General features: G+C 29.3%; 1 protein-coding gene across 4 annotated transcripts in view; it reads right to left on the minus strand.

Moving 5' to 3' along the window:
- The window catches only part of LOC107443319 (uncharacterized), a 90,963-nt gene extending 64,221 nt beyond the window's left edge, over positions 1–26,742 (minus strand). Inside the window, exons 1-3 of one of the 4 annotated variants that reach the window (XM_087157157.1) lie at positions 26,554–26,742; positions 14,109–14,225; positions 13,260–13,376 (exon numbers count right to left, since the gene is read on the minus strand). In XM_087157157.1, the coding sequence (XP_087013283.1) occupies positions 13,260–13,376; positions 14,109–14,225; positions 26,554–26,602 (283 nt within the window). In that variant the 5' untranslated portion in view covers positions 26,603–26,742. Of the gene's footprint in view, positions 1–773; positions 929–13,259; positions 13,377–14,108; positions 14,226–26,553 lie in introns of those variants that run through there. The other 3 variants (XM_087157158.1, XM_087157160.1, XM_087157163.1) reach the window with 3 other exon arrangements.
- Between the last annotated feature and the right edge of the window lie 860 nt (positions 26,743–27,602).

The raw sequence follows: 27,602 nt of genomic DNA on the forward strand, positions 1-27,602 counted from the left end.
AAAAGATTTATTAAAAAACGACACACGACTGATATTTCAGAATTGGAAAGATTGTTTTAGGAATTTAGTTCTCTATACAGCAAATGTAAAAAAGTCATTTGGAAGGCTTTAAAATGTGCTAAAATATGTAATAATCGTAGCTCTTAATAAGAAATGTATTCTAATATTTTCCAAATAAGCATGTTTTTCAAAAAAAAATCTTAAAAATAGTGTGTATGTATATATAAAGGCACGTACATGATCGGAAACATAAGACGATTTAATCTAATTCATAATGAATTTATTTTATAATCGATGTTGAACAGCCAATTTAAATCTGAGCCTACGCCTGTCATTGCTGAACTCCATAGCCTTCTAACTTTGTAACTAATCCACATGTGCGTTACATGGAGAGGAAAACCGTGAAAATCTAGCCTTGATAGCACGATGAGAAAGGGATTCTGATCCGTCTACCACTGAGATTATTTTATATCAGCACTGTGGTTGGTGCGATCAAGGACCAGGAATCGCGTCAAACAGCAGCAGCTGGGACTCGAACTTGGTCACCTCATTGTGAGAAACAACATTTACGATTTATAGGAAGAAAAAAAAAGAAAAGTAAAAAAAAAATTTACAAATTTTTTTTTTCCTTCCAAAGTTAGCAAGGAAATTCTTATCTAATTCGCATTCCAATTCAGTAAATTTTATTACCGAAAATAAATTTTCAAATTAAAAATTATTTATTAGTATTTCATAATAATTCAACTATATATAGAATGGGTATAAGTACTTACCATCATCATTTCCATTAGCATAACTTACCATACTTACAGTTTTAAACATTTACTCACGTGCCTCTGAACACACTAAACTATATTTCTCTTCTTGAGAAGAGTTTTGCACTCATAGTGTTAACCCCCGTACATTTCAGAGCAGTTCAATCTGAAGTGCACATATGTTGCCCATTCATCAATGTCGACTACGAATTGTTCACTTCCTTGAATAACCACACCTTACTAACTCTCAAACGAATAGTTTCTTATCTACCTTTTCTATTGCTGCATTCCAAAACAACAATACCTGCATACTTGCAGGGCCTGATTATCGCCTAGGCACGGGCCTAGGGCCCACATTTTCTGGGGGCCTTGAAAATTAGTAAAAAGTTCACAATATTACTTTTTCTTTTAAATACTAAAAGAAACGGTTTTTATCAACAAAAAAAGGCATTTTTTATTTCAAATTTTCTTTATATTGTGATAAACCAAACTCGTATAAACATTGCACTTTTCAAGTTCGAAAGTACGGCTGGCTGAATTTTAATTAGTGCCATTTTTACTCCAACGGCTTAAGCAAATGAAATGCAACGAGAATGCATGTTCGCAAAGTCTCTTATAAATGATTAGTGTCAACAAGAACTAAAAGCTTATTCTTAACAAACGTAAAGCTGTAAATGGAAGGTTACAATCTTCAAAATAATTCAGCTAATTAGTGACTTTTAGCAAAAATCACTGATTTCACTTGTCTGTGGTCACCAAACCATTTTTATTTTCACGCAACATTTTGTATTTTGATTTAATATTTAGATGCATAAACTTTATCTTAAAAAAATAATCTTCAACTATCTGCTTTCAAAATTTTTTAGAATGTTTCTCTTGAATCATGCAGTTTAATAGATTCTTTTTATTGTTAAGACTACTGTTCAGAAATTTAATTTTAAAATAATTTATTAGGGGCCCGGAAAATTTTGTGGGCCCTGGACCTGAATTTGTCTTGATCGGTCCCTGCTTTCTTGTAAAATCACATTCATTCTGTTTCTTTTAAAAATTAAACACGATAAAAATAGTAAAATAATTTAATTAATAAATCGTGGAAATCGAGAAAATTAACTTTGAATAAGAAATTAAGAATCCCTTCAAAGTGAAAGTTCATTTAATTTAAATTAATTACTTACTATTGAGTTTGATTTTAATATATTTTATTTAATGAGTATAAGTATTTGTATTTGACTGCGTAATTTATTATTTAATCTTAAATAGAAAGAAATTAATAATAGCTATCAAAACTAGTTAATTGAAAAACTATTTGCAATATGTAGAATAAAACTAAGCTGCTTATAATTTGACATTTGATTACAAATAAAAATTCAAGTAATATTTATATAGAAGACAAATTTGTTAGCAAAAAGGGGAATAAAGAAATACAAGAATGGAAGGGAAAAGGACGAAAAAGAACAGGATGAAATATCCAATAAATAATTTCGCTTTATTTTATATTTTAACCGTATTAAAGACAGAGATATCATAGTTATTGTTCAAATTCAATAATAAATGATAAATAACGTTTAATGTTAGTTACTTATCTAATATAATTATGAATTTGAATTTATTAATATTACATAATAGAAATTTTTTTCCATTTAAATTAATGCGTGAATCATTTATAATTTAATGTTTACTATTAATTTCAGATTCTTTCTACTTGAAGTTTTGTCCTGTCGAAGTTATGTTCACGCGAATCTTTGCCCTCGCGAAGTTTTGTCGGAGAAGGTTTGACCATGAAAGTCTGACCCATTACCTTTACCTCAATTAGAGAATAAGAATCATATGTGTTAAAATAGGGAGAAAATTTTTTATAATGCACGAAATAGTTTCAGCCCCTTTTCAAAAAATTAATTAAAAATAGCGTATATTTTATATATAAACAAAGACATTTTACATTAAACCCTTCCTTAAGAAATACGTCGTACTCAATATCCTCTCCTTTTTACCTGAATTCACAAATCTGAATCGTATCTGTTAAGAAAAAGCAGGAAAAAGTTTCATGATGCCAGAAATCGTTTTTGCTCCTTCTATAAAAAATATATTTAAAAAATCTCTCTCGAAAATAAACGCTTTTATAAAACACCTCCTAAAACAGAAATAAGTTCCACTCAATATCCCCCTCCATATATATATATATATATATATATATATATATATATATATATATATATATATATATATATATATATATATATATATATATATATATATATATATATATATATATATATATATATATATATATATATATATATATATATATATATATATATATATATATATATATATATATATATATATATATATATATATATATATATATATGTGTGTGTGTGTATGTGTGTTACCGGCAAAGTATGAAATAAACGCCCTGATGAGATTATTATGTGAATGATGTGCATGTTACTGTGAATGACCGAAATCGGTGGTTGTTGACTTTCACCGGTGAATGTTGACAATCACATAATCGCTTTGGTGAATGTACGAAATATCTGTTACATCCGATTTGATATTGATTTATTCGCGGATATAATTGCATTTATTCGATATTTAATACTTACTGACGATAGATTAGAAGAAACATCAGTGTTTGGAGTATCGGGCAAATATATACCGGGCAATGATACTTGACCTTAAAAAAACATCAGTGTAGGGTATACGGGGCAAATGTATACCAGGCAGTGGCACTTAACTTGACCTAGTACGACTAGACCTTTGGTAAACGTCCGAAATATATACTAGGTCTAGTTAAGTGCCACTGCCCGGTATATCTAACACAGATATTTTCTTAAGGTTCAGTGCCACTGCCCGGTATAAATTTGCTTGTATATATCAGATTGAAAAGAGAAATCAGACACATTCAATATTTTTTTTATTGACTGCATACCAGATTGAGGATATACTGTAAGCTCTAAAAATACGATCTTTAACTTGAAGCTAAATTATTAGAATTGTAAACGAATTACGAAACCCGATTTTTGATTTTTCAACTCTATTTTTAAAATTTGAGACATTTAAAAACTGGAATTTTTCGCATTGGCTTAGCGAAATTGATTTTAAACTAAACTATAGGCAATTCAGTTTAGTCAGATATTTTAAAGACAGCATCAGTGATATTTGACAGATTATTTGACTAAAAAAAGTTATTTATTGCTCGTTTTGTAATTTTAATTATTTTCAGTCGCTATGCCAGGTTATTTGAAAAATCAACTTGAACTGGACAGCATAGGCGGAGTAAGTCACCGAATTTGAATTTCTGCACTTATCTAGAGCCCCTGAAGTGGACTGATAGTATAACCTTACACTTATCTATCTGAAATAACGTGTTTATTTTGCTTATTGTTATGCTTTTAAAACGCATTACTATAAAATAATTAGCTTGAAATCGACGGTAATTTAAATAAAGAAAATAAGTTTCCCACTGAAAAGCAAAATTAACGGAGAAATGGAACTAATTCGCTGAGAATAAATATAACGAAACATCAATATTATTTATGATGTCAATGATTATTAATTTTGATAATAGTTACTAATTGAAGTAAAATGTTAAGATGTGTCTTAAAAGGAAAATTATTGGAAAAATGATTTATTGAAAGAGCGTAAAAAATGGCAAGCTATTATTGATGTAATGATGCTTAATTAATTTCAGTAATAGGTACTAATTTAAATAAAAAATAAGTTATGAACTAAAAAGCAAAATATGTATTTATTCATTACGGAATCGATTACTACTGTACCAATACTGTACATTTTTATGGTAGATTTTTTACGTCCTCTAGGAAAAAGCAGCTTGATTGTGAAATTTTTTTTAAATAATCATGAAACGCCTTGAGCAACAGCATTGTGTCAGATGATATTGAATAGCGGTAGTCTTTATATAAACTACTAAATGAGAGTTTTGTTTAATCTAATTACGTAAATCCATCGAGAAGGGCAACAAATAATAAAAAAGATTTTTTGCGTTACGTTGATGGTAACGTTAACCTTATTTTCCGCTCCTCAGCGGTACTGCACATGCTCAGAAATTGCATAATGCAATAAATAAAAAGTAAATAAATAAATGGAAAAAAAATTAAACGGGACATCATGAATAATTTTTTGATGTAATGCTCGGACCTTTACGCTTTATGACTCAATCTTAATGGTTCGATGGGTTAACCTCAAATATGCTGGCTAATGAGTGCAGGCGTTATTTTAAGTTACGAAATCACTCACAAAAACGTATTTTTTCTTTCGAATATATACCTTTTTTAAGACAGATTCGGGGGGTAGGAAATCCGAATCAGTCATAAAAAAAAGATATATTTATTAAAGAAAGTACGTTTTTGTGAGTGATTTCGTAACTTAAAATATCGTCTGCATTAATTAACTAGCATATTTGAGGTTAACCCATCGAACCATTAAGATTGAGTCATAAAGCGTAAAGACCCGAGCATTGCATCAAAAAATTATTCAAGGTGGTCCTTTTTTTGCCGGAACGTACTCTTACATTTATTGTGATCAATTGGAGAATGCCATGATTTTAAAAAAAAGTGCATGTGTGTGAATATTAATTTCATAATAAAAATACTACTAATAAACTTTTTCTCAGCTAGAACTGATACTAGAAGTAAACATAAAAATTAGCTGTTTATCTCCAACTTTACCTACTTTTGCCGATTCCTGCCTGAGTCGGCAATTCCTTCTTTATTAAATTAGTTCAGTTTAAAGCTGTTTATCATAACCTTAGTGTTATTCAGCTAAAACTAATGCCAAGTGTTCTGTGGTTTTATTTATTTTTCCTATCATTTTGCAATGTTCTGAGTATATAAATAGTATTTTTTATCATGAAATTAATATTTTCACCCTGTTGTAACCTTCTTTTAAAATTATTTTACAGTACCATCGATCAAAAGAAATATTGCAGTTTTTTTTTTCTTCTTTTTTCTTTTTTTTTAATTTTAAAGCATTATTATAACATTGAAACGGAACAAAATATCTCACCGGGATTTGTTTTTTCTTACAGAATAAATTTCCAATTATCATAGCTTGTTTGGAGCAAACGATTATTTGAAGTTGAACATCAATTATGGAATTATTTAGTTGCTGTTATTTCGCTTCCGGACGCCATTTTTAAATCAAGCTTTGCTCTTTAATTTTCAGCTTTCCATCAAGAAGGATTTTGCAAAATAGCCTTTTCTGTTTTTTTAAAGTGATTCATTAACATATTGAACTAGATGCAAAATAAGTATCAAATACTTAACTTCAATTAAACGTTCATAATGCCTTGGGACTTCAAAGTCACATCGGGTTTTATGTTCTTAAAATCAATATTTTACAAGTTGTATTGAGGTTAGTTACGTGTTTTTGTCTTTTAATTACGTTTTTTTTTTCACTTTATGTGGTCTAGTTGCACTTATTAGGATATTTATGCATGATTATTATTTTTCTACAAAAAGAACAGTTTATATCTAAGCTTATTATTTTATTTGTTTTGACAGATATATTCAGGAGAAGAATTATCTCGAAAACTGAGCTTGACCGTTAAGGAAATTAAAATTATGTGGACCGAAATTCTGTCAGATCCTGACAAATCTGAATGCAAAATATAAAATTACGAATACAAAAACTTTAAAACTGCAAACGATAATATTTTTTTAAAAAATTTATTTCGTTATAAATGTTACTTTCATTTTAATTCTAATTGATCGTTAAAAAATTGAGAAGTACATGAATTCCACATGTTTAATTTCTAAAATAAGCTATATTACAAAAAGAAAAAAAAATTCAATTTTCTAATTAGAGTCTCAGGATCGATGAATTTATCGAATCCTTTAAAAAGAAATTTGCAAAAATCACGAATGCATGCAGGAAAGTCATAGGTGGTTCCACAAACATTTCCAATTCGTAATAATGGAAAATATTCAACAATTCACACTTTTTAATACCCATAAACACACTCTGGACAGCCTAAGTATCAATAGGTTGTTCTGTCACTATTTCTTTATTCCTATTGAATTCATGATTTTTCACGTTTATTGAGTGGTAAAGCCAAAAGTAATAGTAGTTCGATTATTTCCACCACGCTTTTTTTATTCATAGACTCACTCTTACAGAAATAATGTTAGTTTTTAAAACTCAAAAAAGCTAAACACCTTTCTTTTAGTGATTTCCTGGGAATCGAAAAAAAGAAAAGAAATTTGGCCATTATTTTTAAATGTGTGGTTCAGTTTAGATGTTCTAACGGCTGTTAAAATAATTCGATGTGCATTTGGAAGAGCAAATGGCACTTCATGCATCGGTCGTTATAATTGTAAATTTGTAGTATTATGGAGAGGAGCATGGAATATACTAAAGAGCGCAGCCTAATCTATAAATAAATATATAATTATGTTTGAAAAACTACTTTAAATACTTCGCTTCTAATACCTTAATGTTCACAAATTGGTTATGATACTTTTAATTACATGGAGAGGAAAACTGCGAAAACCTCGCCAGGATAGCACGATGAGAAAGGAGTTCTGATCCGTCTGCCACTGAGTATATTTTATATCAGCAATGTGGTTGGTGTAATACGGGAGCAGAATTCGTATCAACCAGCCGTCGCTGGGACGCGAACTTGGGTCATCTCATTGGGAGATGAGTGCTCTATTCTCTGAGCCACACTGATCGATTTTATTTAATTCGTCTTATTACAGCAGTTTAGTTTCCCAAATTCGCAATTTTCCACAGTTATTTTATTTCAAAATATTTGATTTTTATTTCCAGCCCAATCTTATGTATTATTTTTCTCACACTACATTTTTTGAAATCTAAATTATACATTATCTTTAATATTATTAAAAACAAAATTTAGTTTACAGTTAACATCCCTAAACCACTTTGCTAAATCATTTTTTCCTTCTGTTCTAATTAAAGGAAAAATAAACGATTGTTTCCAGTGCTTCGGTAGATTTTTTTCAGGTCTGTAATATATATACAGTCCCTTGCCAGATTATTAGACGCAGTATAAGATTCTATATAAAATCTTAATTATCAGTTGATACTACACAGCCTTATTGTATTTACGTGGATGTAACTTGCACTTGTTTACGTTCGTGAATCAATTGGTTAGCATTGCAATGCAATGCGTTAAAAATAAATACAAGTAGGAAGTATATAAAAAGTGACCTTGGAAAAAAACCTTTACATGTATGTTTAAATATAAAAGTATAGCATATAAACACGTGCAAAACATGTCATTATTAAAAGACTACATTGTATCTAATAATTTTGTCTAATTATTATAATATACTAATATAATACCTGATATAATAAGTATTCTATATTTATATTATATACCATCTAATTTTTCCAATCATCGAATTTATATAACCCATTGATACACGAACGTAAACTAGTGCAAACCGGTTTCAGCAGCGTAAAAACAATAAAGCTGTATAATATCACCTGATAATTAAGTTTTAAATAGAATATTTCAGTGCATCTTATAATTTGGCCAGGGACAGTATATATATCTTCCTAGGGACTGTTCTTTGGGAATAGTGAGGAAAAATAAATCACTTAAAATTTTTGATTTTTTTTCAGGTATAATGAAAATAAAAATAATAAAGTTGTGACAGTTAAATTAACTATAGAAGTTGTGATAAGTAATATATTACGAATATTGTTTCATTAACATTAAAAGAAGTTGTGATAAATAATATATAACGAATATTGTTTCGTTAACATTAAGCAACTAACACTAAAAAATGGAGTCACCTATTTATTATAAGACAATTAATCGTTTGACAGTGATTGCGCATTGAACATGATTTGTCAATTGACAGAGAATATGATTTCATTTGCCTTCGTTTTTGATCACAAAAAAAAGATGTTCAACTATCATCTGCTATCTTTCTCAACAACATTCTCCTGTAAATCATGAAATTTGTGGATTCAATTCATTTTGGAAAGAGTGACTAGTCTTTTTCTCCAGAATTAGTGACTTTATTTTTGTGACTGTATTTAGGGTTAGAGGTAACGACCACCTTAGAATTTCTTTCGCATGATTCCAGTCTACATATGTTAGTGATTGATTTAAGACCAGAAACTTTTTAATTCTTTTCTCAGATAGTATAATTTCGTTTTTGTACAGCCTCACTTCAATGATATTATCAAAAGATGCATTCAAAAGCAAGGTGGCACTTAAAAAAGAAAACCTTTACTCAGTGCATACTCTATACAACTACGACAAATAAGTCGAAATTCCGCAATGTTTTTAGTAGAAGACAAGTTGTAGTTCATAAATTTTCGTAACTCATCGACTTCTCTTTTTGATACAATGAACGGCATTGCTATTAATTGCTTGAAAAAATTATTGTCACTTTCTCGTAAAAAGTCTGCTTTAAATTGTTGAATTTCCTCTCTCGTCTCGAAAAAAACAATTCATAAACTCGGCCACATGTTCATAGTTGGACAAAAATAATAAGTTTCAATGTTAAGTTAAGAAATGTATTAATGTTTCAATTGACACAGATTGATAAGCCCATCTAAAGAAAGATGCAGCTGCTTGGATGTTACCCTCGTATATCCACTCAGCACAAATATGCCAATCTCCATATCCAATAAACCACGATTTCATCAGTCTATCAAGCTCTTTTTGCTCTAAAACATTCCTCTTATAGGGATAACATTCTGGTGGCAAGGTGGATTTTGATAATAACATGTGGAGTGAATTCAGATTGTTTGAATAAATAGCACGCTTAAATTCAGGCCGAAAAAACATAAAGCATATATATAGTTTAATCTCTTCTTCGGAAGCATCATTTAATATTCTAACAGCCATGTTTAGATTTTCTAATTGCAGCAAATGCAACAACACTTCGTAGCAAAGACATTTATTTTTCAGAAATGATCGTCTTAGTCTTAATGGACTGGCACTCCATATTTCTTTAAAAATCATTTCATTTCATTTCCACTTTTACTCATCTTAGAACTTATATTACGCATTATACGTGAATAAATGTGTTCTTGAAGATCATCCAATAGTTCTAAAATAGTGGACAAGAATATTCTTTGGTATGGCCAACTTTCGAACAAAAACACTAATGCGTGAGAATGATTCCGAAAAAATTCGGTCATTTGAGTTATACGATTGACATGAGATAATAAAAAACATAAAACATCAAAAAATTCTGACGAATACTGATAAGCTGAATCATTTTTAAATTCCATACATTGTTGAGTAGCTTGTAAAAGCCACTTACCCAAATGATCGTTTTTCTCCTGCTCCGACAATTTCTTCCAAAAATACTTTAGGGCGACTATGTTACCAATTTGAATCGAACAAGCAATCATATTTACATCAATACTAAGCTTATCATCGTATATTTCGTCATGATCTATGAGTCTAGTTAGAAAACTCCCTAAATTATTCTCGAGGACACATGTCCAATATATTATCAAATCATAATCGTACATAGCTAAAGCGATTCTAAATTGGTTTCTCAATTCTTCTGGAATTTTCTCCCACAAATTTGTAGCATATTCCCCTAAACAGTGAGAGCAGGCTATCTGGCCACTATCTAAGTTTCCATTATCGAATATTTCCGTAAAGGATTTCACTATGTCAACTGTCCCCTCAACTGTCCAATAAATTGTACCATGTTTTATGTAATACTCCCTGAGATTTTCTTGATATCCTGTCAGTCTACCATAACTACGAAGCGCTTTCCACAACTGCAACATAATGGGTCGAATGACGTATGAGATTTCGGTCTTCAGCGATGAGGGCAAAGAGCTATTTGACAGTTTGTCTAATATTCTTCTCTTTAACTTAACTGCATTTTCGATATCTGCATGTAAGAAATAATACGCCATTTCATTTCTTATATCAGGCAACGTCCATAGCCCAATTGCAATCGACACTACTGCAATGCGCTGCAGGGAAGGAGATTCAGAAAAATTGTTTATTAAATCAGCTCTTTCAGTCGATTCTGTTTTTGAAGTTCTGAGAGTCCAGCTTTCAGATCTCTTTTCTTTACAGACTCCATCTGTAAAATACAATTTTCAACTTCAGTTTTGAATTAAAGATTCGAATGAAAACAGTTCAAAGAACATAATGCATACGTAATTTATCACGAACCCAAGTCATATATTTAATCTACATGTTACTGGTTAAGAAGAAATCAAGTATTGTTTACAATACTCAGGCTATGTATAATGCGATTCAGTTACTATTTTACGCGTTTTTTTTTTTTTTTTTTTTTTTTTTGCTTTTAAACAAAGCTGTTAGAAAATGAAAAATAAAGTGAGAACTTAAAAATCAAATAAAAGAACAACTTTTTAACAACTAAGTCTTTCCAAAAAAGAAAAATATATATATAAAATAATAAAAACTAAATTAATAAAAATATTAAACAAATAATCTGCATTTAATGGAAATTAAATCAAATTTAATTAACTGAGTAACGTTTTTAAGAATAGAACAAAAAAAAATACTAAGTTATTGTTTATAAAAGTGACTGGTTTTAAGGTAAATTTACGCTTTGCCCTGGTAATTACCTAATTTTTTTCGACTCTTGTTTTCCAGAAAACTCTCAGCGCGTATGAATCCTGCTCAATTGTTATTTTAAATGTATAAATGATTTGGAAATACTTTATTTCAATTACACAGAAATGAATAATTTAAATATTAAAATCATGAACAGGAAAAATAAATGTCACTTAATTAAAGTTAAATTTTAGAATATAAAGTTTTAAAGTATCATTCCCTAAAATAAAAAAATATATATATAATTAAGGTTAATTTAAAAATTATTTATTTTCACAAACTTAAACATCAACTCAAAGAATATCACACATGCACTTTTTCTACACAAGAAATGTATACAGTATATTAATTTAGTTTTTCAAATGAAAATCACTTTTTCTTTTTAGCTAACAAACAAAATTTATAGATAAATATAAGCATCTCACATAAATAGCAATAAAAAAGTATATTTTTTATAAAATGTAAAATGTTCTTTTACGTTCTAAATTAAATATTTAATTTTACCGGAGGCTTGTTGAGATTGAGGAGCATTCGCTAGATGAGCAACTTGTGGAGCTGGCTGCTGTTGTTGTGGAGGAACAGGTGGCATGATAAAAGGAATAACTCCAGGAAGAGCATTAGGTAAGAAACCAGGCCCTGATTTTTTTTTAATGAAAAGAAAGAAGGAAAAGGAATTGGTTAATGTAGATGTTTTGCTACATAATACTGGCTTTGTAGCCTTTACATTTATCTTGCAACTTAAATAGTTGAAATGTTTGAACTGGCTCATTTAAAATTGAGGACAAATATAATTAATTTCTAAAAATAATAAAAAGGTGAAAACAGTTTTCCATCCTAATAAATTTAAGAAAAAAATAAATAAAAAGTTACTGAGACTTCATTTAAAATCAACCTTACATTTAACACTATAGAGCAAGCAATTATCTAAATTATAAACCATACATTTCCAAATAAAAACATATATACTTAAATGGAGAAAGAGTTTTTTCCATAAAAATTTACATTAAACTCAAAACCTATATGTAAGAAGGATAAAAAAATTGTTTGTAGTGATGCAAGTAAGCCATGCACACAGTTTTAAGACCCCTTCATAAATAAAGTGAAATAACATCTGATAACAAAAAAGGAAATCGCTCTAGCTTGTAATACCAGACATCATGATATTCTGAAACGAAACATTTAAGGGTTAATTTAAAGTACTCTATAATTCTTACATTTCAGTATATTTTATAATTTAGAGGAATCTGAAAATTAACTAATACTCCTACTTTTAACTTCAGAAAGGTTTCAAAAAATCTAATTTGCATACTGAAAATTATGGCAATTTACATTCATATACATGTTTGCTATACTTTAAATGTAACTATAATAAATTGTAACCCCACATAAGGGTATATATTATAAAGGTATAAACGTAGAAGTATAAAACTAGATATAAATTCTAAATATACAATTGTCAAACAACTGAATTTAATTATACATTGATATCACAATAATTCAAGTTTCTAGTTATAAATTATTGCAAATCAAATTTATTGATGTTAAAAAAGAAAAATGTCGCAAGAAGTCATATCCTTTATCATTTTGGCACCATAGTAAATGGATAAATTCAAAATATTCAACAATCTTATATTTTGAAATTTGTCAAAATGCTTACTTATTTTCATTATTTTCAATTGACTTTGTTTATTGACAGCTTTTTCGTAATGTATTCTGACAGAATAAAAATAATGCTTTACTTAGCAAAATAACATGCATCTTAAGTTTTAATTATTGTCTTTTATAAGACTAAATAATTGGTATTACAATCAGTAAAGCATACACTTATTTATTTTCTATTGCAGTGTAATTACATTTATTTAAATAAATAATAAAAAAACTTTTTAACTTTTTTTTTTTAATTCACTAAGTAAGAAAGGAAAATAAGGTGATAATTTAACACTTACAAAAAGGCATGTAGGGAAAAGGTGGCATAAATAAGGGAGGGGCATTTGTAGGTAGAGTACCAGCACACATGGAAGGTCCAGAAAAGGTTGATGGCCCAGGCTGACCCCCAGCAGGAGCTAACAATAAAGAAATCTATTAATTTATACTGAATATGAATTATTTAAAAACAATTTCAGGAAACTGATATTTAAAAGACAACATATTTTCTCGGATATAAACTTTAAACTCTCAAATAATACTTCACAATGTTTCGCAGTATTAAAATGTAAAAACTTACATAAACTAAAGTCTAAATATATTACCGGGCAAATAAGAGTTAATAAACGTACACAAAAAGACACAAAGAAAAATTTAGCTTTACATATTTCAGAAGCTAAATATAAAGTCTACATTTAATGAAACTTCTTTTACGTTATCAAATAACAGTCAGATATAAAACGTAAGATGGATAATACGTTTTAAAAATGTTAGTTTAAGATTTTAATAGTTTTTAATTGACTTGATAAAAAAATTAAACTCAGAATAAAATCATACTAACTTAGTGTTATATTTAGTTGATAAGATGCTTACTTATTTTTAACCAATCAATTTAATTTTTATTATTTTTCATTTCCTTTTTATTACAGAATAAAAATAATGCTTTACTTAGCAAAATGACAACGTCTTAAGTTTTAATTATTGTCTTTTATAAGACTAAGTAATTGGCATTACAATCAGTAAAACATACACTTGTTTATTCTCTTTTGAAATGTAATTACATTTATTTGAAGAAATAATAAAATTTTTTTTTAATTTTTTAAAAATTTACTAAGTAAGAAAGGAAAATAAGGTGATAATTTAACACTTACAAAAAGGCATGTAGGGAAAAGGTGTCATATATATGGGAGGGGCAGTTGTAGGTTGAGTACCAGCAAACGTAGAAGGTCCAGAAAAGGTTGATGGCCCAGGCTGACCCCCAGCAGGAGCTAACAATAAAGAAATCTATTAATTTATACTGAATATGAATTATTTAAAAACAATTTCAGGAAACTGATATTTGAAAGACAACATATTTTCGCTGATTTAAATTTTAAACTCTGAAATAAAACTTCACAATGTTTCATAGGGGACATACTGCATGAATAAAGTAGGAGGGATGGTCATAAGGGGTGCCTTAAGCGCAGTCCACCAACCTTTATTAAAGGGGGATAAGATGTTAGCAGCGCAATCCACCATATTTCAGAAAACCATTAGCGCAATCAGGTATCACCGGTTTCATAGTATTAAAATGTAAGATATAACAAAAAAATTGATGCACCTAGAAGGAGTTTTCCAATTGAAACGAAAATTGGTGGATAGGAAGACAATTTACAGAATAGTAAATGATTAAAATTTCAGAACAATTGAATAATTTATTGCAGGGTTACAGTAACAAGTTCAATAAGGTGTTGACCAGCCTCTAGCCTGGATACAAGTTGCCACACGGCGTGGCATAGACCGATAAAGCTTCCGGATGGTCTCTAGCGGTATTTCCTGCCAAATTCGATCCAATTGTCGAACGAGGTCATCAACATTCCGTGCCAGATGAAATCGCCTTCCCATCATTTCCCAGACATGCTCGATGGGAGAGAGATCTGGTGATCTGGCAGGCCAAGGAAGAGTTTGACTAGCTTGCAGACAGTTCATAGCGACACGTGCGGTCTGGCATTGTCTTGCTGAAAAACCAGCCCAGGGTGCCAGGGTGCTGGTGTTTGGGTTGAGCGTCTGATGGTTGATAGAGATAACCCTTAAGAAAATTTGCCATAGAGAAGCCTATGGTAATCTATGGCAACCTATGGCTACCATAGAAATTTGTATGGCAAGATACCATACGCCTATGGTTACCATAGAGATTTGTATGGCACAACACCATAAGCCTATGGCTACCATAGAGATTTGTATGGCACAACCCCATAAGCCTACGGCTACCATAGAAATTTATATGGCAAGATACCATACGCCTATGGTTACCATAGAGATTTGTATGGCAAAACCCCAAAAGCCTATGGCTACCATAAATATTTGTATGGCAGTATATCATAGAATAATGGTAACCATAAGGATTTGTATGGCACGTCACCATTGGCCTATGGCACCACAGAAATTTGTATGGCAGTATACCATAGGCCAATGGTAACCTTAAAGATTTGTATGGCAGTATACCATAGAGAAAAGTTGATCTAGATCTCCACCAACGAAACAACAACTTCTATGGAGTCCTCAAAAACATCTTCTAAAAGAAATAAATATCCATTATTTCACCCCGAAGTTAATTAAATTCAACATGTAAACCCACAAGGCATTCATGGTGAGTCTTTTCCGGCCTCCGGGTGGCCAATTTTTCCATTTTTCAGTGTTTAAAATCAGATGTTCCATTGATTTAGGCTTAGAGTATCAGACCGCCATATTAACGTGTCATCCACTACAAGTGGAATCTTTCGCAAACTTTGGCTACTTATTTTAATATTTTTTCGATCTCATTCTTGGTCAAAAACAATTTATTGCAAACGCCTATGCGATTATCTATCTGAACTTATTAAGTTTTTTAATTTCCGGCTGTCTGGTACTTTTATCAGTGTTTACATTCTCATTAGTCTTTTATTTTAATTCCACTTAGGTTCTTGCAATGCTTTTTTACATTATCTTACATATGTTAGGGCTTTATATTTATTTTTTGTGTTTAATTTTTGCTTGCCATTAAATTGTTTTTTATCATGTCTCTGTGTTTTACTATTGTACAACTAATATTTCTTAAGTATCCACATATATTTGTACAATGTTCTGTTACATGATTATACATAGCTTAGGGTCATCACTTAACTAGATTTGCTGGATTACTGGTTGACAATTGTTTTGCTTCAATATCATCAACTGAACAGTATCACCTGAACAACCATATCACCTGCTGCTATAACCAAAAATGCTTCTAACAATTTAATCTTTCCTTAAGTTTACAACTTTTTCGTCATAGTGATTTCCTATACCCAATTAATTTTTATTTACTATCCCTGACCAAGTGTAAATTTGTCAATAACAATTATTAATTTCACCAATTTTAATCATGTCTTAAACATGTTTTGTATTTACCAATGTTTCTATATTGTGTTCTCTTTTCTAAATGTGCTTAACACAACTCAACATAAATTTTCTGAGTTTTTTTATCCCTCACTAGTAGGAGATCAACTAATTTAGCCTGTTTTCTATTCTTAGCTTTTCATAGTCTAATACCATCTTTTTTATGGATAAAATTTTGTTCACATGCCACCACTGGTTGCACCGTTACATATTCAGCTTTTGTTCCGTTTGATCTATTTTAAACTAATTTCGCTTCGACCACCGGCCCCACTCTTTATCTTTTGAGTTTTAATAGTATTTTATGTTTTTAGTAGTCTGTTTAATTTTTAGTTTAGTATCACATATCAAAATTTAAAGAATTTTCATACTCGCTCCGACCATCAGAGCGTTATTTTGCTTCGCGTTCTTTTAGGTTCCTCTAATATCTGAGGCTTATCTAACTAATTATGATACCAATCAATCAAATTAACGTTTTTTATACTCGCTCCGACCTCCGGACCCACTTTCTATTTTCTTGTTTTTACAGCTTTAACAAATATTAGTTGCCTGTACTCAATATATTTTGTTCCTAATCAACATAACCAATATTTTCCCCACTCGCTCCGTCCACCGGACCCATTTTCTAGCGGTTAGTACTAACTGTTTGAAATTTATTTGAATACGAACCGCATACAAAAAGAATTCTGCAAGTAAAACAGGAGAAGTTTATCAAAGAAATTTAAAAAAAAGCTTTCTGGATATATATTTATTCTACAATTATTAAGTTTTGCATTTTTAATATCCATTGCGAAAGATTCTTGTAAGTAATTATTTTTTGACGTATGGTAAAATATCAACGAGAAATGTTGCCATAGCTGTATGGCAAAGGTATACCATAACCTATGGAAAAATATTTCTTCATAAGTTCTTAGTTTTATGGCTAGTTTTATGGCATACTTCTTAGTTTTATGGCAAAAATTTTCCATATAAAAAATGCCATAGGATATTCCTATGGGGTTTTGCTTATGGCAAAATTTTGCCATACACTTATGGCAAAACTTTGCCATACAAAAAAATGCCATAGGATATTCCTATGGGGTTTTGCCTATGGCAAAATTTTGCCATTCAAGAAAATGCCATAGAATATTCCTATGGGGTTTTGCCTATGGCAAAAATTTGCCATACATGTATGGCAAAATTCTGCCATACGTATATGGCAAAATTTTTGCCATAGGCAAAACCCCATAGGAATATCCTATGGCATTTTTTTATGGCAAACCTATGGCAAATTTTCCTAAGGGAAGAAGGCGCTGTGACAGCTGCTCGGACAATCACTTTGTCCTCACGCTCTGTTGTAGCCCTAGGTCGACCACTACCATCCTGATGCTGAACTCTGCCATTTTCTACTCCACGCATCTTTGAATCGTCGCATCGCTTCGACTCAAATGACGAGCGATTCTCCGATTTGTCTAACCGACCTCTTTCAATCCAATGATACGACCTCTGTCAAACTCTGAAAGTTGCTCGTAACGAGCGCGAATCCTGCAGCAAGGCATTTTTTAAGTTGTTGAAAGGTAATCTGAATCACAATCAAACCGAAAATTTTAACAACCGTAGAAGAACTGCTCCTTATTACGTCTCCTGGATGCGCAGTTCCGATGCGCCAGAGATAAAGCTATTCGTTCATTGGACACCAAATTTTAATCATTTGCATATCTGTTCAAAACATTCATGCATACGAAATTGCAAAGCTATCGCATGCTTGCAAAAATTTTTATTTATATATTAATAAACAATTATATCATGTTAGCGTTAAAAAATTTTGAAAATTAATAACAAATAAACGGAAAATGAAAAAAAAAATGCACTTTGGGGCTACTTTGTGCAAAGTTTCATTCGGTTTTTCTTTCGACAGAAAAATGGTCAGACGTTATAAAAAAAATAACTGGAACAAGAAACTACCGTGATTACACTTTAGAAAAGCTGCAACAATGTTTGCAAGCAGTTGCTGGTGGTATGTCGATTGCAGAAGCTTCTCGGAAGTACAAAATCCACAGAAATACTATCTCGAATAAAATTCACAAGAAACACGCGAAATTTCCTGGTAAACTATTATTTTTCTTCTACAAAGATTTTTCTAATGAATTAATCAAACGATTTAACACATAAAAATATATTTTATAGGACATCAGGTGATTTTGACAGAAACTGGGGAGCAAGTTCTGTCATGTTCATTCAAGGATGTTATGTTCAAATTTAACAATATTATAAATGTTAATGAATATGGTTATGAATAATTATTATTTTTAAAATTTCATCCATTTCAATGTTTAAAAATGTATATGGTTTCCTTTTGTTTAAACTCAAATGTTTTGAAATAAACATTCTTTTTAAGAAAAAATTCTTCAAAAAAAATGGTTTTTTAACGCTGAAAATTATTTTCAAACTAATATCCTTACATATCTTGATGTTTTTGTCTTTAAAAATGTCAACAATTAACTTTTTTAACAATTTTATATCAATATTTTACTAAAAACATGATTATTAAACTGAATTCCTATCGCTGCACAAAGTAGCCCCATTTGGGGGCTACTTTGTGCAAGGTATGTTTTGACTTAGTATTCGTAAATATTACATACAAATAATGCCAATATTGATCAAATTCACTCGTCTGAGTCCAGTTATGAATATAATATCGATAAATTTTACTAAAGTTTGAATTAACACAGTTTTTTTACATGTCAAAGTTCAAAAACTGCGAAATTCTGCACAAAGTAGCCCCGAATGACGGTATAACTTATTTAAATATCACGTTCAGTATTTTACTTTAATATATAGTCCCTGGCCAAACTATTAGAGGCACTAAAACATTCCATGTAAAATCTTAATTATCACATGATACTATACAGCTTTATTGCTTTTACGTGGATGTAACTTGCACTTGTTTACGTTAGTGTTAGTATAGTTAGTTACGTTAGTATTGGTTAAATTAAACGATATATAATATCATTTTGACGATAGGACAAATTAGACGATATATAAAATATTTATATATTTTTAGACGATATATAAATATTTTATGTAAATATTTATTATAACAGGTATTATATTAGTATATTTTAATAATTAGACCGAATTATTAAATGCACTGTAGTGCTTTAATAAGTACATGCTTTCCGCGAGTTTATATGCAATACTTTTATCTTTAGACATCACAAGTAATTTGTTTTTATTGAGGAGATTTTTTATATACTTATATACTTCCTATCTGTATTTATTTTTAACGTATTGCATTATAATGTCAACCAATTGATACAGATGCGCAAACAAATGCAAACCGGTTTCATCCGAGTAAAAACAATACAGCTGTACAGTATCCCCCGGAAAATTGTTATTTTACATGGAATCTTATAAGTGCGTCTAATAATACAGCCATGGACTGTACTGTGTTACTAGGTCTCAAAAATTCACGACACGAAGTCATTCATGTCTTGCAAGCCTTTAGAATGGGCGCTCTTATTTTTAAGTTCTCGAAAACTGTAAACTTTCATTGCCATTTTCATTCTCTGTTTAAAGCAAATATTTCATGCGCTCTAAAATGATTCTAGGAAAAAAAGGTACCGGAAAAAAAGGTACGGAAAAAAAGGTCCCGGAAAAAAAGGTACCTGGAAAAAAAGGTACCGGAAAAAAAGGTACGGAAAAAAAGGTCCCCGGAAAAAAAGGTCCCGGTAAAAAAGGTACCTGTGTAGGGAAAATTCTGTAGGGCAAAAAATATTTTAAATGAGAAGATTGGATTGAAGCGCTTTTTGCTGTTCCGTGCAGGTTTTTTTGCGCGTCGCGCGTGTTCAAAGAGCTTTTTATCCAACTTTTGTTTCTTATTTATGCATTTATTCTTAAAAAGTTAATTAAATATGAAAATGTTCAATAAAATTGTTTATTTATTTTCTAAGATCATGATTCTACCGGGAATCTTGACTCTTATCTATTGAAAAAGTGTTATCAGGCTACATGAAACTTATAGGGGAGGGGGAGTACAATTAATGTGTTTCCCTCATAACGCTTCTAATAGAAATTTTTTGACAGGTGTCATTTTCTTTCATTTTTTCGCTTTTTTTATTTTGTAATAAGTTACAATTGATAACATAGCACAGAACCGTTTCAGTTAACCAATGGCATGTTCGGGAATCGGTTTATGCATTGACGGTCTTACTTGACCCACTGTTTGCCACCTCTTGTTTACAATATTGGGGAAAAAAATGAAGTTTAGAAAAAGTTTTTGATTTAAATTTTTTTTAAAGTTTTTGATTTATTAAAACATAATATCCCCTAACTATTGAATTTATAATTTAAACCCTAAAATATGACAAAATTATAATTTATCTAAAAAGATATTGCAATAAACAAGGCAGAGCATTCTATATCCACTATCTGGTTAATGTTTAAATATCATTTGCTATCGAATTCGAGAGCATATTTTTCTTTTTTATATTTTGGGTTTTAAAAACTTCAATTTTCGGTGCCATTTCTCTTAAAGATTTTTTCTCTGTTAGTGACTTTTTATTTTCATTATTTTAGTGAATAAATCTAAAAATTATTTTCGATTATTTTTTAAAATTTGTTAAAAATTATAAATATTTGTAATGTCTTAATTGCTTTTAAGAGGCTACTAATGTTCAATTACGTAGTCTTATAAAAGTGAACTCAACCCAGAAGACAAAGAGAACTCCTAGATCAAGCATTGGGAGAAATTTGCCTTCGTGGGGACTTTTCAATGGAACTTAAAAGCATGCGCGTTAAATATAGTGTAAATCACGAAAACCATCCACGGTTAGACTGACGGCAAGTGAACTCTAACCCATAGTCTGTCTTCCACAGAGGATATTTTATATTAGTACTGTGATCAGTGCGAACTGAGTGCATCTTCATATTGACCCGACGGCTCTGGCATTCGAACCCGGTGCGGCTCTTGAGCATTTGATTGGTGGTGTTATTCGCTTATTTCTCTCTTTAAATAGATAATAATTGTTATTTATTTAATTGGCAATAAGAACAACTTAAAAAATTATCTAAACAGTAACAACTATCATTTTAATTACTTTACATCTTTAGTAATTAATTTACTAATTGAAGCGTAAAAGGTTATTTAACGTTGCATTACAACGTAGTATTATAATTAATGAATTTTTTTTCACATTTATTTACATTCACAATTAACATTTATTCAATGTACTATATTTAAGAGCAAATTAGAATCAAAATGCTGGAAACTTATCAGAAGCAAACCTTATTGAATATTTTTAGCAGGATTTCATTGATTTAATCATGATTTAAGTCAGCTGGTTTTTTTAAAAATATCATTGTTTCGTAATGAATCGAATGTTATTTTAATACTTAAATATATATTAGTCATTTAATGTATATATGTATTACAATATCTGGTCTTTTACATATTTTAACTTGTAATTATGAAATTTCCAGAAAAAAAGAAACCATTCATTAAAGTAGGATTGCTTTTTTAATAAGTAAATAAAAAAAATTAGTATGCTAGATTTGTTTTTTTTTTCATGTATTTTTCTTTATTTTTTTATGATTCATTTATATTCAATTTCCAATTAGTTTGAACAAAAATTGTGCATCCATCATGCATTTGCTAGAAAGTAATTTATAATACAGTAATATTGCCTGAAATATGTAATTATTTTTATTACATTTTCATTGGATTTAAATTATTTTAATATTTATAAAGTTGATTTAAATAAGATGTGTTTTATAAGTAGATCAGTTTTTTCAATTTAAAATAAAATATATCACAAACCTTTTATGACGTAGTTGACAACTTTTTTAACTATTCTTCTAAAAACTTCAGCTTAGACGTATATGGAGAACTTTGTTTCTGCTTACAACAATATATTTATAAACATCATTTTTTATGACATTATTTTTTGAAAACACAAGAAAATTAAAAAATAACTTGATTGGAATACATTAGAGGAAAATTTTTTATTTTTTTGTAAAATAATGACGATTTCGATGTTTAAAATATACAAATTCACAAATATACAATATACAAAAACATAAATAGTTCATTGCTATGAAACTCTGCAAAAAAGGTATTACATATCATCGTTAAAATATCTTATAAATTTTTTAAATGGTATGTCTTTTAGATGTTAAAGAAAATTAAAAACTTACATTTAGGAATATTTAAATATAAAATTTGCTTTATTTAAAACTGCCATGTAGTATCATTTTTAGCTATTCAAAAAAATTAATAAACTAAAGTAATGAATACAGATTTTAATATGAAATTGGAAATGAATGAAAATTTTGTATGTTGACAATTTTGAGTTTTTAGGGGTTTTAAATTTAGTTTGTTTTTAAATTTACATGTTTTTCTTTCTTAGATTATTAGCTATTGAACTTAAAAATTCTGGGATGTCTAGATTTTGGTTTAAAAACTTAACGCAAAGTGTTTTCAACCTTTTTTGAAGAGTTTCATAGCTCCTCTTTTTTCTATGTGCGATATGCACTCCAGCTTTGATTTGCTGGAAACTGAAATACAAAGAATGACAAAGAATGAAAAACTGAAATACAAAGAATGGCTGAAACATTCTTAGAAAAAGGTTGAAAGGGTTGTTAGAGTGAAACCCCCTCTTATTCTTGTAGGTGTATTCAAGAAACCTCAAGGACATCCATTTGCAGTACACTAATGTACACATACGTCACAGTAATTGCTATCTTCAGAAATTTACAAGATTAATGAAATGCACTGATTCTAGCAGTAGACTCACAAAAAAGTACATAAACATCTTTCCTTTTTTATAACACCAATTTCCTTTTGTTTGCAAAAATTTTAATATAGCCACAAATGCTTGTTTTTTGGTAAAGGCACACTTCAGTGCATCTAACATGATTCAATCTGTAACATACCTTATTGAATTTGATAATCATTGATTTATAATATATATTATTCACTTTGTTAAAATGATATTTGTTTTAGACCAGGGGTTTCCAACTGGCAGCCCGGGGGCCGCATCCGGCCCGCGGACTAAACTTTACTAGTTGTCATTTTTTTGCGGACAATTTTCGTAAAGAATCAATATGGGTTTAAAATGCTTTTCTCGTTAATAAAAACCTAATTTCTTCGTATCTGTGAAATTTAACATACCAATTGTGCAAAAAAATTTATTTCTCAGGTTTTACACCCAGGAAAATATTTATTCAAATGCAAAAATAATCATGTATGTAGCTCTATTTTATTTCATTTCTTTTTGTATTTTGTTAATATAATTTAGCATGTGCGTATCAGAACTTTTCTCGAAGAAATTATCCGATTTAACTTTTTGAGACCACTCATTTTGGACGAAAATATTTGCACACACATTTGTAAATTTTAAATGTAAATATCTATTCTCTGGTGGTTGTAGCAGACAAATCTCAATTTTCTCATTGAATATTTTGTGTGCTACTATGTAAGTTTTAATAAAAACCTAAGTTATTGTAGCCCGAATTTTTATTATTTATTTAATATTTTTAAAAATATTATTAATAAGAATTAAATATTTCTAAAAATCTACTTCTTATTTTAATTTGCAATTCAATACTTTTGTTTTGTACAACTTATTAAAAATCTAACAATAATATTTAATGTTCTTTCAAACATGAAAAAGTCCTTCATAAAATTTTAATAAAGTTGTGGCCCCACCATTTGATTTGAATTTTTAATTGTGGCCCGCGGCCTCATGTAAGTTGGAAACCCCTGTTTTAGACCATTATAACAGAATCGTCCTTTTAAAAACATTTCTCTGATAATGAAAGTGCATAGAGAAAGTGATTTTTTATTAAAAAATGTAGTTTCATGAATGCTGTTTTTAAAAAGAATTTTAAAAAAAACCGTCTTTAATGAAATAAAAAAAAATATTTAAAACTGAATAAAAATAGACATAACAGAACAGAAATGTCTATTATTTATTATTATTTCTTAACAGAAATAATAATAAATAATAGATTTTAAACAAAGCGAAATTTACTTATATATTTCCTAAAAATAGCTGAGAAATGTGTTACAGGCTATTTAATGTAATTTATCAGCGCAAAATAACGCGTGTTTGAATAAGTTCTTTGAAATTAAATTTTTTTTTATGCCGAAATCTTAAATTAAATCTTAACCGTGTTAAAATGAAATGTATTAACAAAAAAATATTCTTAATAAAATTCAGTATTAAAATAATCCTTTAAAAGACTACCTATCTGGTAAAAGACTCCTTATTTTACCAAAATAAATGAATCATAACTGTTAAAATAGGGTGAAAACAATTTTCAGAGAATTGTATCTCCACTAATTACTTAAAAACTGACATATGTTTTAAAAAAATCCTTGTTTAATTAAGAAAAGAAATATATTTAACAAAAAAATATCTAGTTTAAGAAACTCCTTCTTAGAAATGAAAAAAATTTCTTGCATCAAATCCCTCCTCCTCCTACTTGCACTAATTAACGAATCTGAATCAAAATTATGAAACGGCAAGAAAACTATTCATAACGTTAGCGTCGTGTCAACTACTTCTATAAACTATTAGTTAAATAAAGAATAACACACATTCTGTAACAGAAACAACAAAAAAATTTTAAATAGTCTTTTTATCATATAAAGGAAGGGGAAAAAAGTAACATTGTGCTTAAATGTTCTTTCTCCTTTACCTCAATTAGCAAAACTAAATATCAATTAATATGAACTTAAAATATTTCCATGACACCAACCATCCGAATCAGAATTTTCGACAATAAAATAAGTTAATAGAGATAAACGTATCTCTTATAAGAAATAAAAAAACCTATAAATAAATAAATAAAAGACGAAACCTCTTATAACAATTTAAAATCTTATAAAAAGAAAGAAAAAATGCATCCGACACAAAAGTCCTCCTACCTTCCTCAATCGGCTAATATGAATATCTATACCCTCTTTCCAATTTATCATTTAAAATAAAAAAATAACATCTTTTACATTAAACATATTAAAATGCATCTTCCCCTTAGAAAAATAAAATAAATAAATAAATTAAATACATCCAGCTTCTAAGAAAAGAAATACCGTGACTCTAATTAAAAAAGAGCAATACTTTCCTTTCTCCACAATTAAAGAATAAACATCCAACACAGAAATCCACCCACCTTCCTTAATCGGCTCATATAAATATCAACACCCTTTTCAAAAAATATCATTTAAAATGAAAAAAAAAAAAGCATATTTTATATTAAATCTTGCCCTAAAAAAATAAAACAAAAAGAGAAATTAAACATACCCAGCTTATAAAAAAAAGAAATACCGCTACTCTAATTAAAAGGCACCAATACTTACACCTCCAATCACGAATAACCATCCAACACATAAATCCTCCCAACTTCCCCGATTGGCTACTTTAAGCCTCACATTAGCAACTTCTTCACAAAATATAATTTAAAATAGAAAATAACACATTTTTTGCTTAAAAAATTTTTTAAAAAAAGTAAAATATTATTGAAAAACTTAAATTGTATCTTCCTGCTTTAAAAAATAATCAAAGAAGAATAAATAAGTGAAATAAAATTAAAGAAAAAAGCGTAATACAACCAGCCTATAAGTGCCCCCCCCCCCTTACCCTTCTCGTTACCTCAATGATCTAATCTGAATTATTACAGATAAAAAGAATATTCATTGAAACAGCGAGAAGCATTCATGTTGCCCAGAAAGCGAGAGGGGAAATATCCCTACAGATTTTCCCTATGGAGGTACCTTTTTTACCGGGACCTTTTTTTCCGGGACCTTTTTTTCCGGGACCTTTTTTTCCAGGGACCCTTTTTTCCGTACCTTTTTTTCCAGGTACCTTTTTTTCCGGGACCTTTTTTTCCGTACCTTTATTTCCGGGACCTTTTTTTCCGTCTACCCTCTAAAATAGGGGCCTATTCTCAAGATTCGCCAGACGTGAGTAAGGAAAACAAAAATAACCTGAAAAAAAATAGTAAAGTATCTTAAGAAAAAAAAAGGAAAATAAAAGTGAAAAACAAAATTAGAAAAATCGCGGTAGCCGAGAGTGAAACAGAGAATGAATGCGTTACTAGTCCTACCTGGGCTACACCGGACAATAATTAAATATAACGAAAATAAATTTTCAAATTAAAAATTATTTATTAGTATTTCATAATAACTCTAATACATATAGAATGGGTATAAGTACTTACCATCATTATTTCCAATAGTATAACTTACCATACTTTCAGTTTTAAACATTTACTCACGCGCCTCTGAATACACTAAACTATATTTCTTTTCTTGAGGAGAGCCTTGCACTCATACGGTTAACCCCTGTACATTTCAGAGCAGTTCAATCTGAAGTGCACATATGTTGCCCATTCATCAATGTCGACAACGAATTGTTCACTTCCTTGAATAACCACACCTTACTAACTCTCAAACGAATAGTTTCTTATCTACCTTTTCTATTGCTGCATTCCAAAACAACAATACCTGCTTACTTGTAAAATCACATTCATTCTGTTTTCTTTTTGAAAATTAAACACGAGAAAAATAGTAAAATAATTAAATTAATAAATCATGGAAATCAAAAAAATTAACTTTGAATAAAAAATTAAAAATCCTTTCAAAGTGAAAGTTCATTTAATTTAAATTAATTACTTACTATTGAATTTGATTTTAATATATTTTATTTAATGAGTATAAGTATTTGTATTTGACTGTGTAATTTATTATTTAATCTTAAATAGAAGAAATTAATAATAGCTATCAAAACTAGTTAATTGAAAAACTATTTGCAATATGTAGAATGAAACTAATCAGCTTATAATTTGGCATTTGATTACATATAAAAATTCAAGTAATACTTATATAGAAGCCAAATTTGTCAGCAAAAAGGCGAATAAAGAAATGCAAGAATGGAAGGGAAAAGAACGAAAAAGAACAGGATGAAATATGCAATGAATAATTTTACTTTATTTAATATATTTTAACCGTATTAAAGACAGAGATATCATAATCATTGTTTAAATTCAATAATAAATGATAAATAACGTTTAATGTTAGTTACTTATCGGGATTATTCTAATATAATTATTGAATTTGAATTTATTAATATTACATAATAGAAATTTTTTTCCATTTAAATTAATGCGTGAATCATTTATAATTTAATGTTAACTATTAATTTCAGAATTTTTCTACTTGAAGTTTTGTCCTGTCGAAGTTATGTACACGTGAATATTTGCTCTCGCAA

The sequence above is a fragment of the Parasteatoda tepidariorum genome, chromosome 2 (genome assembly GCF_982258835.1).
Source record: "Parasteatoda tepidariorum strain Cologne lab strain chromosome 2, Ptep-v5.0, whole genome shotgun sequence".
NCBI lineage: Eukaryota > Metazoa > Arthropoda > Arachnida > Araneae > Theridiidae > Parasteatoda > Parasteatoda tepidariorum.